This window comes from Acartia tonsa, chromosome 2 (genome assembly GCF_053477335.1).
Source record: "Acartia tonsa isolate MP-2025a chromosome 2, ASM5347733v1, whole genome shotgun sequence".
Classification (NCBI taxonomy): domain Eukaryota; kingdom Metazoa; phylum Arthropoda; class Copepoda; order Calanoida; family Acartiidae; genus Acartia; species Acartia tonsa.
The window spans coordinates 12,530,114-12,547,501 of record NC_137261.1 but is presented as its reverse complement, the minus strand read 5'-3'; the positions used below and the strand labels follow the sequence as shown (position 1 = coordinate 12,547,501).

General features: G+C 36.6%; 2 protein-coding genes across 2 annotated transcripts in view; one reads left to right on the top strand and one right to left on the bottom strand.

Moving 5' to 3' along the window:
- LOC145312399 (trehalose transporter 1-like protein) overlaps positions 1–17,388 on the top strand; it is a 186,188-nt gene that overhangs the window by 95,099 nt on the left and 73,701 nt on the right. The gene's annotated exons all lie outside the window — the stretch shown is intronic.
- On the bottom strand, positions 10,040–11,350 carry LOC145304598 (uncharacterized). Its single transcript, XM_080146519.1, has one exon. It carries the CDS (start codon positions 11,204–11,206, stop codon positions 10,346–10,348), a length of 861 nt encoding a protein of 286 aa, XP_080002645.1. The 5' UTR covers positions 11,207–11,350; the 3' UTR covers positions 10,040–10,345.

Below are 17,388 nucleotides of genomic sequence, written 5' to 3'. Positions count from 1 at the left end.
CCCTAACCCAAAATAGATATAATCCTTCCCTGGACCTGTGAAGCTACACTGTAAAGGAGAACCATATCGGTTCAGAGCAATAAGTAAGATACTTCAGTACACACAGACAGACAGACTTCTGTTACTTTTATACAAGGATCCCAGTATAAATGTAAATAACAGAAATTTTTAAATAAATCCCAATTAGATGAGCAAATACCTTATAGTTATGGTCTGTCCGTTAGTTTGTTTAGTAAGTTACTCAAATAATGAACCAATCACGTGACTTCTTGCAAAAAAATCATCAGAAACCTTATTATTTGACGTTTATTTAACAATGAAGAAGGCAATTTGAAAATTCTGATAATCAAAGTTGTTTCATTATTGCGTTAGTATTCTGGATATATACTGAAATCTAAACAATCCTTTTATCAGGGAGAAGGGAGACATTTAACATTGGACAGCAAATTTATTAAATTTTAGCCCGCTACAAGTTTCACTTTATAAGATACAAGTGTTTATACATCCATTGTTCCTCAAGTTTTCAAAGGAAAGAATGAGAGAAAGATTTCTGTAACTTTATAAATTTACAGTCCCCTCCCTCCCACCCTGAGGACAGAAATACAGAAAGATATTGTAATACTGAAAATTATTTTATAATGGTTAGTTGGGAATATAAAGTATCTGCGCCACTAAAAAAATTACATTTAGACGACTGTTTTAGTTTTGGTGACAAACGGATCGGTTCTTTATAAAAAAAATTGAGTAACTTCACTTCAAAAATGATCTCAGTAAAAAAATCTTCCAAAAAATGTCTTCATTTATTGTTAATGTTTATCTCCCTTAACCGTGATGAAAGTTTTGGAAAGTCTTATTTTAATTAAATATCTTTTGTAAAAGTTAGTTTTGTAATTTTATAAAATTGGTTCACAACTCTTACAAACAATTAAATTCAACTTCTAGAATCAAAATATATCTCTCGACCTTTAATCTACAGTGTGTTTTTTTTTATGAGCACTTTTTTGAAAGCAATTTTACCCCACTTATAGTTATCAGAATTTAATGATTAATGGCTTATTTTCTTCGTTTTTTAGGGGAAATTATGAAACAACCAAAAAAAATTATAGTTTTTGTTGAAAAAGTACAGTAAAGTTGAAAATTAAAAACTTAGGTGTCAACATCTAAAAATGGTTTTAGCGCATTTTTCTTATGTTCAAATATTCTACCTTTTGCAAGAATGGCTGCAAAACGCTTCAAAGTTGAGATATAGAGCTATAAATTTATACAGATACTATTGGGGACATGTACTAGAATAGGTCAAAGTTTGAAGGCCATATCTCAATCAGGGAGAAAGTACTGGCCCCCCAAAGTCGACTACTGAAAATCCAATTTTGAGCATAAGAAAAATGCGCTAAAACCATTTTTAGATGTTGTCACCTAAGTTTTTAATTTTCAACTTTACTGTACTTTTTCAACAAAAACTGTAATTTTTTTTGGTTGTTTCATAATTTCCCTTAAAAAACGAAGAAAATAAGCCATTAATCATTAAATTCTGATAACTATAAGTGGGGTAAAATTGCTTTCAAAAAAGTGCTCATAAAAAAAAACACACTGGAATATATGGGGAGTGGGGAGGGGTGAAGTTGAACATCTACTTTTAAAAATAGTAACTTTTCTTTTTTTTGGGTGCTTTTTCTTTGGAGGGTGCTGTTACCTCATTAAAAATAATAAAACTTTCCAAAACCTATTTGAAGCTACATTGTAAAGGAGAACCATATCGGCTCAACGGTTTGTAAGATCTCGGATTGGTTTATTTTTTCTTAGGATGCTGTTACCCTTATTAAAAAGTTATAAAACTTCCCAGAACCTATTTGAAGCTACATTGTAAAGGAGACCCATATCAGCTTATCGGTTATTGAGATCCCACAGTAAAGACAGACAGACACACAGAGATCCTGTTACTTTAATTACCTAAGAAAAAAAAGACTTTTCATTTGTTTTATCCCCTACCTAACTAACATTGTTTTAAAGTTCAGAAAAAATACATTATTATTTTTACTACAACATAAAGAAATTGTTTATAATTAACAAGCTTTAAATACTTACAGAATAGTTCAATTATAATTTTAATTTTTACAAGTAATTTTTGTGGAATATACATATTTTGTATTTTGAAGTTTAGAAAAATTGGTATGAAATCTTATAGAAAATTGTTATCAATGTCTTTTTTGTGACAAATTTTTTGTATTTCCCAATACATTTTTAACAACCGTTCACAATAATTTTATCTTTAAATAATATAAGGTCTTTTTTTTTGTTTTGTTATAAATCTGATGATTTGTGGGACTTAAGTTAGATTTATTATGGCATGATAACAATATTGGGATTAATTCTTAAACTAGGATGGACTTTTGGACGTATGGACGTATGGATGGATGGATGGACGGATGGATGAAAAGATGGACGGATGGATGAAAGATGGACGGATGGATAAATAGATGGACGGAAAGATGGATGGATGGACGGAAGGATGGATGGAAGGACGGATGGATGGATGGATGAATAAATAAATGGACGGAAAGATGGATGGATGGACAGAAGGATAGATAGATGGACGGATGGATAAATGGAAGAATGAATAGATGGATGGACGGATGGATGGATTGATGGATGGACGGATGGATTGATGGATGGATGGACGGAAGGATGGATGGTTTAACAGATGGATGAACGGATGGATGGACGGATAGATGGATGGACGGATGGATGGATGGACGGATGGATATACAGATGGACGGATGGATGGATGAACGGATACTTAGATGGACGGGTGGATGGATGTACGGATGGATAGATGGACGGATATATTGATGGAAGGATAGATGGATGGACGGATGGATGGATGTACGGAAGGATGGATGGAAGGACGGATGGATGGATGGATGGATAAATAAATGGACGGAAAGATGGATGGATGGACGGAAAAATAGATAGATGGACGGATGGATAAATGGATGAACGAATAGATGGATGGACGGATGGATGGATGGATGGATGGACGGAAGGATGGATGGTTTAACAGATGGATGAACGGATGGATGGACGGATAGATGGATGGACGGATGGATGGATGGACGGATGGATGTACAGATGGACGGATGGATGGATGAACGGATTGTTAGATGGACGGATGGATGGATGTACGGATGGATAGATGGACGGATATATTGATGGAAGGATAGATGGATGGACGGATGGATGGATGGACGGATGAATGAATGGACGGATAGATGGATGGACGGATGGATGGATGTACAGATGGATGAATGGACGGATAGATAGATAGATAGATAGATGTATTTCAACATAAGCATACAAAATGATAATAATATTTCTTACACATATTTACAAATTTTTATGCATAGTTTGGTACTTTCATAACCTGGGTTGGCCGTTGCAAAAGCTGAAAGTACCGATTTAAGACAAACATATTCAAATGATTTTTTAATGTTTCTAGCTACATAGAAATTTTAATCAGATAATTAAATTGGATATATACATATAACATATAAATAGGTTTAAATAGTATAAATAAATAGTAAGGTATTAATGATGCTATTTACACTATGATAGATGATGTACGGATGGATGGATGGACGGATGGAAATATGGATGGACGTATAAACAGATGGAAGTGACGGACAAAATAAGCCTGGAAGGATATAATACGACCTGTCAAAAATTTTGGTAAAATTATCCCTAATCCTTGATAATTAATAAAGGATATACGTGAATATATTGACAGAGAAATTTTCACCAATTTAGCTGGCTAATATGGACCTCATTTAATGGTCAGTTCGTTCATCCAGTAGGAGGTGAGGGGGTAAAGGAGGAGGATGGGGGTATCATTATTTTAGCCAGCTGTGAGCATCACTTTAACAGAGTTCATAAATATCTTGTACAACATCCAAGTATTAATATATCGATTTCCTTGATAAATAATGGGATCAAATCTAATAAATGTCTATTTAAAATAAATATTATCGACAATTATTATATATTGTTTAAATAAATATAAAGTTTATGATATTTTTCAAAGTTGAAAATCAGGGCTTGGCAACCGCGCGTAAGCCGCCTGTATGCCTCAGGGAAATAAACCTTTTACAATTTTAAAGACCAGGTTTAAGTTTAAACCTGACCCAAATATGGCAATTTCTCTTTTCAAAAACATTTCAAAAGAATTGAAATTTGAGGTTTAATAGCGGCTGACGCGCGGCTGCCGATCCCTGCTGAGAATTACTTAATATGAATAAAAACATATGAATTGAACCTAAGCTTTTCTATTTTCGTACCCGCGGTCCACTGCACTGTCTTAAAATCATAATTGTATAGATATTACATTAAATATTGAAAAGGCAATAAGGCTCGGCAGCAAAACTGTCTAGTTTTGTTTATGCAAAATTTGTTAATAGCGACGTTTTTTTTTACAATAATAGAGTTAATCTATATAGACTCAACAATAGTGTTAATCTAGATAGAAAGACTCAACAATAGAGTTAATCTAGCTAGAAAGACTCAACAATAGAGTTAATCTAGATAGACTCAACAATAATTAATCTAGAGATAGACTCAACAATAGAGTTAATCTAGATAGACTCAACAATAGAGTTAATATAGATAGACTAATACAATAGAGTAAATAAGATAGACTGATACAAAAGAGTTAATCATGAAAGACTCAAACAATAGAGTTAATCAAGAAAGACTCAAACAAAAGTGTTAATCAAGATAGAAATTCATCATTATAAGGAAATAATATTAGAGACACTTTCTGAGTGAGAGCTATTTCAAATTTTTGAAAAATTAAGGGCTTTGGACCACTTTACATGGGATTGAGAAACTCTCTTTTTAGTTAGAAGTGGGAGGGGGGGGGGGGGTATCATCCGCAAATTTTTTTCCTGGCACTTAAGCAAACCCCCTTGCAAAACCCGGCGCATGCCACTCTGCATCTGTCTAAAAAGGATAAATTTCATTCTTTGGTGTATATGTCAATTATTATAGCACTCTACTTTACACATCATTAATCTTGGGATATAAACAATATTTTTATATATTTTCACTATGGTCTATTTGCAATTTTTCCATTGAGTTTTTTTCTACACAATTTTAGGCGTTGCTTTTATATAATACTAGTCCGCAGACACAGAAATGACAAATCAAAGAATTGTTTTCTTTTTAATACATAATTGAAGTGAAAGAATAGAGGGTGCATGAACTATATGTAGCTCTGTTCACAGGGTGAAGACCCTGTCCAGATTTTATATTGGAATAGAGTCATGAATATGAACACAGTCCATAAAAAAGAACAAAAACAATTCACTAGCAGACGAAAAGGGTATCCACCTCTTGGGCCAGGTAGTTGTCTGGATTATACATCTATATTTTATTAAATTGTTTTCTTCAATTTCTTCAATTTTGTCCCCCAAAATAGTATTTGATTCCCCTAAACGATATTATGAAATGTATATCTAAAGATCAATAAAACCATTTTTCTGTGAAAATTTGCTGTATACAGATTTTATATTTTACGATTCATGAAAATATGTTTATTATACGTTAAGTTTTTTTCTGGGGGAAATTTGAAATAAGTATATAGAATTCTTTACTAAGATATTTATTTCTTTATTTGCATAAACATGGGATTAAACTAGTTTAAAATAAAACAATAGAGAGATAATTTAGGTTATATTGGATAAGTTTAGTTCCTTGCAGCAGTTAACCCGTAAGGGTTCATCCAAATTTTAAAAAAAATAAATTTAAATTGTTTAGATGCGCTACTTGTTGAATTTGCTAGTTTGAACAAACAAATAAAGTTTTCTTAGTCAACGAATGGAGGAACAGGTTTATACAATTTTGGGTAACTAATATATTTTGCACTCCAAAGCCTCCTCCCCCTATCTTCTCTTATATTATAGTTATATCAGAGAGAAGGCTTCAAGTGTCCATTTATTTCGTCATGGAATTTTATATACATATACTATAGTTGTACTGTATACCCTACAATTTTCTATAATTATCTGTCTACCAAGGAAGGAGGGGTCATTGAATAGTAACTGACACTGATACACAAAGTTTTAAAACCACATTATCTTATTTGTTTGTTCATAAACTTTGGGTACTTTTTATAGACGTCCCAGCTTTTTTTTTTGGGGGGGGGGTAAAAAATTTTAAGGGGGGGGGTAATTCGTATTTGGAGGGGTAAAATGTCGCGCGAAGCGCGCCGAAATTTCTTTTTTACCCCTGGGGTAAAATTTGTTTGGGGGGAGGGGGTAATTATCCCCCCTGAAATCTGTTGTCAGGGGTAAATTTAGTTAGGTAAAAATCTCCAGGGTAGGGGAAAATTTTAAATGGGGGGGGGGGGGGGGGGTTAAAATGAAAAAAATTTTGGCACCTCCAAAATCGTTTTTTTTTTTTTTGGGGGGGGGGGTAATCGCCCCATTACACCACCCCCCCTTGGAGGTCTATGGTACTTTTACCGAATTTTGATTGGTTGGTTCCAAACTAGCAGTGTCAAACTTGAAAACCAAACTTATATTTCTTAACAATGGATTTATTATAACTTGAATCTTACACAAGCGGGCTAAATAATGACCCACCCGTCTTTTCCTTTCCCCCATCGCCAACCCTCCTCCTGGATGAACGAACTGACCAATAAATGACAGGGAAAATAGCAATCTAAATTAATGACAATTTTCCTCTGTCATAATATCTACGCATATTCTACATCCATTTTGGAACACAGTAATAGTGTCTGACTGATTATGACGTAATAAAAAAAATTAGCCAATGAGAGGCCACTATAAATTTACCATTGGTCAATAACGGCCTCTCATTGGCTAATTTTTTTTGTTACGTCATAATCAGTCAGACACTATTACTGTGTTCTCCATTTTGTTAGGAATTTTTGTATGACTTAAAAATTTCAAAAATTCCTGCTTTCTTAAACATTATGGGATTGTGAAATTAATGGTTTTTTTTTGGTTTCTAAATACATGTATCCTATATTGTCTTACCCCTAAAACAAAAAAAAATTGACAAAGATGGCAATATCCATAAAAGCAAAGCTTAAAAATTAGAAAATCAGACAAAAAAACATTTACAAATGAAGAATAACAATGCATTTAATATTCAACTGATTTAAAAGTTTGAACAAAATTTGTAAAAAATTTGTCTCAAAATTACTTAACTACAGGATTCTTAATATAGACTTACTTACATGTATTGTATACTCTTATAAGGTGATACTCGCAGCTGGATAAAATAGCGATATCCCCCATCCACACCCTTCACCCTATCCCCTCATCTCACTAATATATGTAGTCCATGTTAGCAAGCTAAACTGACGACAAATTTTCCTCTGTCAACAAATCCCCGTATATCCTATATTCATTATAAATCTATGAAAATATGATTGTTTATTCATATGTATATTTATTACATTACATACAATATGTTTATTAATCAATCAGTTTATCATGAAATAATGACATGGGAAAAAAAACTTTGATAGTAGAGAATTCAATGATTAGCAATATTCTTTAGGGAATAATAAACAAGAATAATAGATTTATAACTCTAGATGGTCAGTCTAATCTATCAACCTTTTAGATGACCTTTGTTTATATTTAGCTTTATAAATTAATTAATCTATCTTCTATAAAGATGGAGTAAATCGAATTCAAACTGATTTTAATTGACACATTCCTTAGAAATCTTCAAACAATATGAAGCCTTCTATCTTAAATAGCAGTGGAGAAAACAATGCTTCCTCTCAAGCGTAGAGTATGGAAAGATATACAGTCGAGCGTATGAACAGTCAGACATTTCGAATTATATAGTAGCTTTGCTAATTATACTAAAATGGGAAAATTTGTCGTCAATTTAGCTTGCTAAAATGGAACTCATTTATTGGTCAATTCGTTGTTCCAGTAGGCGGGGTGAGTGTACATGAAAATCTGGTACAACATCCAAGTAATAATACATAAATACAATACATAAATCATAGAGACACAAATATTCACTAAGTGTTGAGAACAAGTTTTATAGAACAACTTTTGTATGAAAATATGCATAGGCGAATATGTACGATATATGTATGTATCTGATCCAGTTAAATCCAACTTGTTTTAGCTGCAGGCAAAAAAGAAAGCCAGACAAAAATTGGTATGTTGAAACACTTTCATTTCGTGAGGACCTTCTATGATGATACCCAGTAGACTGAGAATGTATGCAAGTTCAAAAAGTACAAAGGTATCTAAACACTAAAATATTGCTTCTAAAGTTTTATTTATATTTTGTTTTAATAATCTCTATGTATTGTACAAATACTTTTAAAACTCTTATATACTAAAAAAGGACCCTTTAAAACCACCCCCCAAGGCCAAAGACCTATTTTATAACATCACGTGTATCAATGGGTAAAGAATAAACGTGAATAATATTACAGAGGATAAATAGTTGTACTCGAAATTTTATTCTAATGTTGAGATTGTATTAAAAGAAGATATTTAGGTAGCGCACTGAGTGAATTATCCAAAACAGTATGATATATTTTGGATTACATTTTATGAAATAAGCTCCTTTTTTTTCAAAAAATCCTATTTCATTTTAAAAATCTAACTACATATAAAATTGATAATCCCAAAGTTATTAATAATATTTATGCAGGCTTTTTTTGGGTTGTTGTTAGGGAAGCCCAAGTTATTACATGATATTCAAAAATAGCTTCTTTTATTCTTTACTTCCCAGTTAGCTTAGAAGTGGTAATTCTTGAATTATGACGTTCTATAAGAAGCGCAGCTATGTTCATCCATCGTCTAATTTGATGTAAAACTTACTGCAATTTTCTTTAAAATTGACAACTTGATATTCATTAATAATTATATTTAATCCGTTACAAGTTAAAACAGAACTTAGATTTATTAAAATTTTAGTTAGGCCCATTAACGTTCATAACATTAAAAGGTAAGATTTAGTGCTTCCCCTAAAAGTGCTTAGCGAGCACAGAAATCTCCCCTTCTCCTTTATTCCTAAATAAATTGAAAATAATTAAATTTATTCTTTCCTGGATACCCTGTGCATAATATAACTTAACCTTACCTAGGTAAAATACAAGCACACGAACCCCCCCCCCCTCCCTCATATTTTCTGTAATTGAAAACAAAACATAATTTCAGGAATTATCATTTGTTAATTCATAAGTTTCGCTTTCATGGATGTTATCATCATTGTTAAATTACTCTTCAAACTTTATATTACGTTTTCTTATCGCAATGAGTTGAGTTTTTCATCTTTTTAAATCTTCTGTTGCGGAACTAACAACTTACAGACATTATCGCGGCCAGTAATACAGATAGAGATACTTAAATATAGTTTATATAAAGAAAATTGCAATCTTATATTAAACCTTTTTGTTAAAGAGCGGTGCTTCAATTGAAGACTTAAGCACAACATATCAACTTAAAAAAACCTTTTGTTATATTTCACTGAAGACCATATGAAAGTTGAAATTATGTTTAGATTTAGAAATCTTTTTATAAAGGTTTAATTGAAAAAGAGATGGAGGGAACATTGCAATAAAAATTATAATAGTTAATATACTTGTTCTGTCATTCGTTGCTTATAAACTTTGTGGTCTATGTTGAATGTTGATGTGTAATTGGTCTGTAAAAATTAATACTTTTCCAACATTATTCTTAATTCTTAAGGAAAATTTTGTTTATTTTATTTACGCTCCTTGCTCAAGGGGCCGTGTCACTGTATTCTATGATTAAAGAAATAGCCTTAAACCATTCCAATACGTAAATCTACAAATATAATACCTTAAAACCATCTCGGGACATATATGAAGCTTTTCTTAAAAGGAGAACTCCATCTGTTCAGTAAGTTTTAAAACTTTAGCTTCAGACAGAAAAACATTACCACTTTTATAAGATTTTGATTATTTTACCTAACTATTATCCTTATATCAACTCTAAACTAAAATTAAAGATATACAAAATTCTGGTTTAATTTTTATTACATAATAGTTATTAAAAAAACGAATAAATCTACAATATTTTTTATACAGTACAATCACACAATTGCTTTAGATAATTAACGCTAAAATTTAACAATAATGGTATATTTTTTTGCAAACTTAAATATGAACAAAAAATCACATTCTTGTTTACATTTATTCAATCATTCTGCATTCGTCGTTTGTTATCACAGGCGCAGACACTCAGCAGACAACCAGTTGGAGAGTGAGTGAGTAATGAGCATTTTTTTGTTGTTGTTGTTGGGTTTCAATGAGATTTTTTCTTGTTTATTTTCCAAAGTTGACAGCATCGGAATCATTCTTCTTCTCATCATTAGATCTAACCTCCAGAATGCTTCCCAGAGAGTTGGATCCAGATCCAGAGCCGTATCCTGCTCCGGCTCCACCGGCGCCGTTTCCAAATTCAGTGTTGGCGGCCGGGGCCCTGCCGTCACAAACCTTCTTGGGGACGCGCTGGCTCACACGCTTGGGCACCTTCTTGTGCTCGGTCTCGCAGTTCTGCTTGGGCACCTCATCGCACTTCTGGTAGGGGACACGCTCGCACTGCTGCTCGTTCACGGTGTTGCACTCCTGGGTGGCCACGTTCACACACTTCTGCTCGGGCACCTTGGTACAATCCTGGTAGGGCACCTGGGTCTGACGTTGTTTCTGCACATCATTGCAGGTGTCGTATGGGTTAGATTTACAGGTTCCAGCAATAGGTGCCCATACCTTGGAGGCACCCTGGCCCTCCCACTGGTACTCACAGTCATCCTTGTACTGGGTGTTGCACTCTGTCTCGGTGTAGGGCTCGTTCACAGTGTTGTACTTGGTGACACAGACATCGTTGTACACAGTGCTGCACTGCTTCTTCTGGACAGTTTTGCACACTTTCCTGGGCACGTTCCTGCAATCCTGGCGGTACAGAGTGTTGCACTGGTTCACATACACAGTGTTGCACACCTCCTCCTCTGTCTCAATATACTGGGTGTCCCATGTTGTCACATACTCGGTCCTGCACCCGGCGGCTGACTGGGCCTGTGGTACTCTGGCGGGCTGGCTGGCAGCAGCAGAACCTCCGCCACCTCCATATTGGGGAGCTGCCAGGCTGACAGCAGCTAAGGAGAGCAAACTTAGGAACTTATTCATGTTTGGATAGTTGTATTTTTGGTACTTGTTGATTAGAGTTTGAAAATGTATAAACTACTGATTTAAAAGGCCCGGCCACTGCCTATATATACAGATACAACTTCCACCTTTCATAACTTACAAAAATACCAGGAAAGAACGAAAAGAAAGAGAGAGAGGAGGGGGGGGGGGGGAGATTATATGTTTTGGTTTTTCCACGCGCCGCAGCGTCGCCTTAAAAAGATTTCACTCAGTAACAAAGAAGTTGGTTTTCTTCACGAACTGTCTGTTTGGCGCACAACCACTTTTTTTCTCTTCACAATGAAATAATTTTGGAGATTGTTCTATAATTCTGTAAAATTTTTTATTAGATAGTATATTAGTTATATTGGGATATAGTTGTGATGTTTTAAAACTAATTTTAAAACTTTTTTTATTAAGAAAAATAGTATCCAAGATTCCATTTTTTATGTTTTTTTTACTGTACCTGATCTGTATGCAGTGGCCCGTGGTTGCCATTTAAAATAACTAAAACTTTTTATTTCTATAAATAAATAAATAAATAGCATAGTGAAATATGTACATAATCTATATTATTTGATTGTTAATTTTTCATTGAAATGTTTTAAAAATCTGGAACAAAAAAAAACATTTACTTTTCAGCCGTAGTTTTTATGTGTCACATTATTTTTCTTTGTCCATACCTATTCATTATATCAAGCGCATGACTTTATAAAATTTTGAATAAGTAGAAAAGTATTTGCAGATTTTTAACCCAATAGCAATTATTTCATTTTAATCAAATTTTGCTAAATGAAATCTAAGCTGTATTGAAAGTGTACTACATGAATATTATATATTATTTTGGATGTGCTGAATTTTAATTTCCATATGTGTACGCAGTTTCCGGGGTGTTTCCTCATCCTATCTCAATATTTACTACTAGCTAAAAAGCTTCAAACTTTCAAAATTTAAATTTTTTTTTTAAGTTTGAAGCTTTTTTAGTTAGTAGTAAATATTGAGATAGGTTGAGAAAACAACGCGGAAACTGCGTACACATCTAAAAATTAAAATTCAGCACATCTTATTTTGTTATATAAGTTGATACAGGGATCTTAAGGGATAGAACAATGGATAATTGATTTATATTCCTCATATTATGAAAATGAAAATTACACCTGATTTAGATTTAAAATATTGATAAAAAAGTTTTGAAATTTTAGGCTTGTACAATCCAATCATAATTTAACCTCAAAGTTTTTAGCTACTGTATGGCAGAACAAGTTTATAAACTTTGGGGTCAGTGTAATTTTCAGTCCAATGTCCCCTCCCTCCCTGGTTAGAAGGGAATTCATGGGATGCCATTTTCATGCGCGCGAGATGCGCCTTAAGATGAGTTTTTATATTTATTTACATTTTTTTAAATTTTTTTTTTACTTCCTTATTTTAATTTCATTTAAAAAAAATTAAAGGTAAAATTTGTATTTAATTTATGAGGGTCAAACAGTACAAATTTGTAGACAACTTTAAAAACATCTAAAAAAATTAAGTATAGCTTATATCTTAGAAAACCAACCATACTTGAATTGAGAGAGTTTATATTTCGGGGTTTCCTATTAGCTTTGTATACGTAAATGTCCTATCAATCTATTTTAAACCAGAAATACTTTGACAATTCAGATTTCCCAAATGCATAGTCAGGCTAATAGACATAATACTTCTTAATGGTACATCTAATACAAAAATTGAAGTTCTAACAAAAAAAAAAACACCTTTATTTGAGTTTATTACACAAGATTCTTTCTAAGAACCACAGAGATTTTTCGAGGAAATAATTTCTCAAAAGCTAGCTGTATCTGAAATTCTGAGAAATTCAACTATTCAAAGCTGACTTATAATACATTTTTGTCATTTCCTTTTACATTATACGTTAAGAAATGTTTATTCGATATAATTCAACCTAGCAAAGATTTATCCTAAGTAATGCGACTATTTATAGCTGACTCATTATGCGAATGAAATGAAAAAATAATCCCACATTCTCTGAAGAAAATCTGTACACTTTCATACAAATATTATAACTGGGATGTTCCTCTATTGTTTTCCTATTTGCTGATTTATAGAGTGTGTCTCTAGATTATCTCTATTATCAGGCTTAAAAAGGCCACTGTGTCAAAATTACAACTTTCCCAAAGAGTATCTTCTGAATTTCCAATGCTTATTAAGAACATTCTTATATAATTAGTAATAGTTATTTCTCGCATCGTATTATAAACGGCTTTCCGCGGATATAGAATGTACAATTATGAGATTAAAACTAGTTTTTTTTAGCCCCGAGGTGCCGAAGTCACCGACTAAAAAAACTGGTTTAATATTATGATTGTACATTTTTATATTTGTAGTAAGCTAGATATAATACGATGCTAGACATAGTTTTTTCGTATGGATGAGAACCGGTTCCTATCCACCGGATTCGAATGAATACGAGAAATCTTTTTCCAGTATGGCTTCGAAACCAAATATTATCCGGTGGATTATAACCGGTTATCAGCCATTTAGAAAAATTATGTATAGCATCGTATTATATCCAGTTTTCTACGAATATAAAAATATACATACAATCAAGATTAAAACCAGTTTTTTTAGCCTGTATCCCAAGAAAATAGCTAAACTAACCAAGCTATAATTGCTTGATTCACTTCACTAAAGAGATGCGATTAATAATGAAGATTTTTTTCTTTGAAATATATTTCGTTATGAAGCAGCAGTAGTTACTAATTTATAAATGTTATGGTTGGGATAGATTTATAACTGTTAAAAGAAAATAGCTTAAGACCACCTCAGGAACAGTGGTGTATTTGCTAAAGAGTAGAGGCCAATCAGTTCAACGGTTATAGAGATCTTCAGCTTCAGACAGACAGAGGGACAGATAGACATCAAACTACTTTGTATTATAGATTCAAAACCTTCCCTTGACCTATAAGGAGAATATCATCGGTTCAGCGGTTGGCGAGATCCTTTGCTACAGACAAAAAACGACTTCATATAATAGAACTAGCGGCGACGCCCCCTAGAGGCCTCTAGTGGCACTTTAAATATTTTTTTTTATTTTTAAATATGTCTATGTTGCATTTGACGTTTATGTTTCGTTGAACTCTCTTTGTTAAATCGAGAAACGTAAATGTTTTTTGATTTTTTGTGATTTCTCTTTGGAGGGTGGTGGTACCCTCCCCCAAAATAGTTATAAAGCTTCCCGGGACCTATGAAAATCTACCCTGTTAAGGAGAACCCGATCGGTTCAGCTGTTAGCGAGATCCTTCGGTACAAACAAACACACAGACACACAAACAGACAAACAGACACCCTGTTACTTTAGTATAAGGATATATGTTAAATTTATAAAAACTTGTTGATAGATATTGTGGTATCCGCCGAGGATAAATGGCAGACACCGGAGTTCAATTAGATTACGGCAGTGTGACAGACGTGGACACCTTACTATAGAGAAGCTACGCTTCTCTAGCTTTCACTAGATAAGGATCAACATCTATTTTCAGTTGTCACTTTATTGAAGGGTTAAGAGATACTGAAGCTATATACAACAAACAATAATTACATGGGTAGGAATAAATAATCATAACATAAAAGCATAAATAATACATATACAATGGTCAGTTTGGGCAATAATGATTCCCCCATCCCTGGAAAGGGTGGGGGAGAATTAAGAATACAGTTAACCATAATAAACATGACAGATTCAATCATTAATTATAAGCGTAGGGAGGGGGTCACTAGACCCCTTCCCCAGGACTCGGGGGAGGGCCATTGACCCTCCACCGAACCCCAGATCAGGGGTGCCATAGACATGGCTCACGGTTGCCGAATACCACAACTCTCCCCTCGGAAGGCTGGGAGGTGGTTTCCCTACCAGACTTCCGACAGTGGTTGAGGCCTTCGGCCCGCTCCTTAGGGCTAAAATATATACAAACGATAATGATTCAATGGAATCCTAGTGGTGAGTATCTTCTTAGGGTTGATGGGCTCCCAATGTGGGATAGAAGGCAGAGGCTGACTTGGGTTGGATACGTTGGTCAGCGCCGGCAGGTATCAGGTTTGCTGGTGGCACAGTTGTTGCTGGAACGGTCAGCAGTGGGGCCTGCTGGTTGTTGTTGGCAGCGGCTGGGGCACTGGCTGCCAGGTTGATTGTCTGAGCAGCGGCCTGTCCTCCTGAGGGGCCGCGGGGTCTGCCAGAGGGCGGTCCTGGCCTACCTGGGCGGTCATGCCCGCTGTCAGTTGATTTCATAGACACCATTTCCTCGGCTGCTTCCCTGCCGATGGGAATGGCATCCCAGTCCACTGAAAAGTCCCGGGACTTGGCATGGTTGAGCCTGGCTCTAGCCAGCGCTTTCCTATATAAAGCTGGATGGTACAGGAACACTTGTGATATCGCATTCAGGGCTGCCCGGACTCCTCCCTGTGCTGCTGCCAGAGAAATGATGGTTAGGTCCCCCAGCAGTTTGAGGATCAACAACAGCAAGCACAGTATGGCTGCGCCATCTCCCCACTCGTGGATGGCTTGTCTAAATCCTGCCCAGACATCCAGGGCTGCCTCTCCTTCCTCCGCCAGTCGGTCAATGTTGTAGGACACTATCCCATGGTCTCCTGTGGCCGAACAGCTGCCTTGCTGAACGCAGGAGCCATAGGATAGGCCGGTCAGCATGGCACTCTTGTATGCTGGGAACGCCAGCAGTTGTTGCCAGTCGTTCAACTCAGCCTGCGAATACAAACCACCTGAACTGAAGTCATCTAAGGGTTCTGTCAACAACTGCTTAGGCGTATCCAGCGGGGGTGGCCTCTTCTTGGGAGCAGGGGTTAACTCTATCCAGCCTTCCTCCGCGTGCACAGTCAGGGGGTAGGTGGAGGAGCAGGGAATCTTGGTGGCGTGCTCACTGTATACCCGCGTCACAGCGTCTACAAAACCTGTGGGCTCTACTGGCACTTTGTCCCAACACTCCTTGTGTTCGCGGACAACATACTTGTGCCTTTGGCAGGTCAGCTGCAGCAGGATGTCTCCCCTCAGTACCGAGAACGTGCTCCCCTGGACACGCACCGGGTGGGCCGGATCTAGTTGCTGGAGCTTCCAGCAGTTGGCCGCTACTTCTTCTGCTGCAGTGCTTTTCATGCGCGTTTCCAGGGTAAACCCAATATAACCTGCATGGATCTGTGCTTGAAGGGGAACGTCAACATCCCTGGCCGACACTCTGGGCAGCGCAGCCGCGGCTGGGTCAGCTGCCACGAACAACGCTGGATGGTTGGTGGCATGGGCCTCGAAGTCGCAGTTCACAATCGAGGTGGGGTTGGTCATGTTGATGAAAAACTGGGCCTGATGGTCAACCAGATATGCATCCCTCACCAGGCTGGGCTGGAGGCTGCGGATCAGCCTCAAGGGGCAATCTCTTCCCAGGTGGTCCCACACGTAGGTTGCTTCCCCAGTGATGCAGGACAGCTCAGAATGGGGACACTCTAGGGTCAGGTGGTCAGACTGGGACTCCACCCGTCCATCCTCCACCACATAGGTCTCCTCCTTGACCAGCAGCCGCCGCTCCTGGAGCACTAATTCGTTGCGGTATAGCTGGCCCTCAAAGTGGACGTCCTCCCCCTCGCAACCCACCCCCTCGGGGCTGTTGACGAGGGCGCCCACCATGTCGATGGTGAAGAACAGGGGGTGGTTCAGCTGGAACGTCAGTGGCTGGGTCTTGCCTGGCAACGTGTATACTCGGTTCCTGGCCAGGTCTCGGCACGCTTCTGGGTCTATCTTGGTTGGCCTCATGAGGGTGGGGACCGAGGTCACCTTGAGGTGACCCCATACCCCACACCTGAATGTCCACTGGGACACGGTGAGCTGACAGCTGAACCCAGTGGTTTCCCTCACCTTGACTTGCTGCAGGACGTGTACTTCATGGCCCAGGGGCACCTCCTGGTGTAGGGGCTCCGTGTCACACATCTTTTCTTTATTGTAAGACGTGACATGGGTGGGGTTGGCACAGTCCCACCCCACCAGGACGTAGCTGGTTGTAGGCCACACGGCTGCCAGCAGGAGGCCCCACAGGACCATCCACCAATGGGAGAGGCTTCCAGGTAACCATCTTCCTCGTACACGCGGCTGGGGATCTTCAGCTCTGGTCACGGCTGCTTCTTGGGGC

What these genes read in the sequence shown, in the direction of transcription:
- LOC145304598 (XM_080146519.1), bottom strand. Translation starts at nt 11,206, where the DNA reads ATGAATAAGTTCCTAAGTTTGCTCTCCTTAGCTGCTGTCAGCCTGGCA.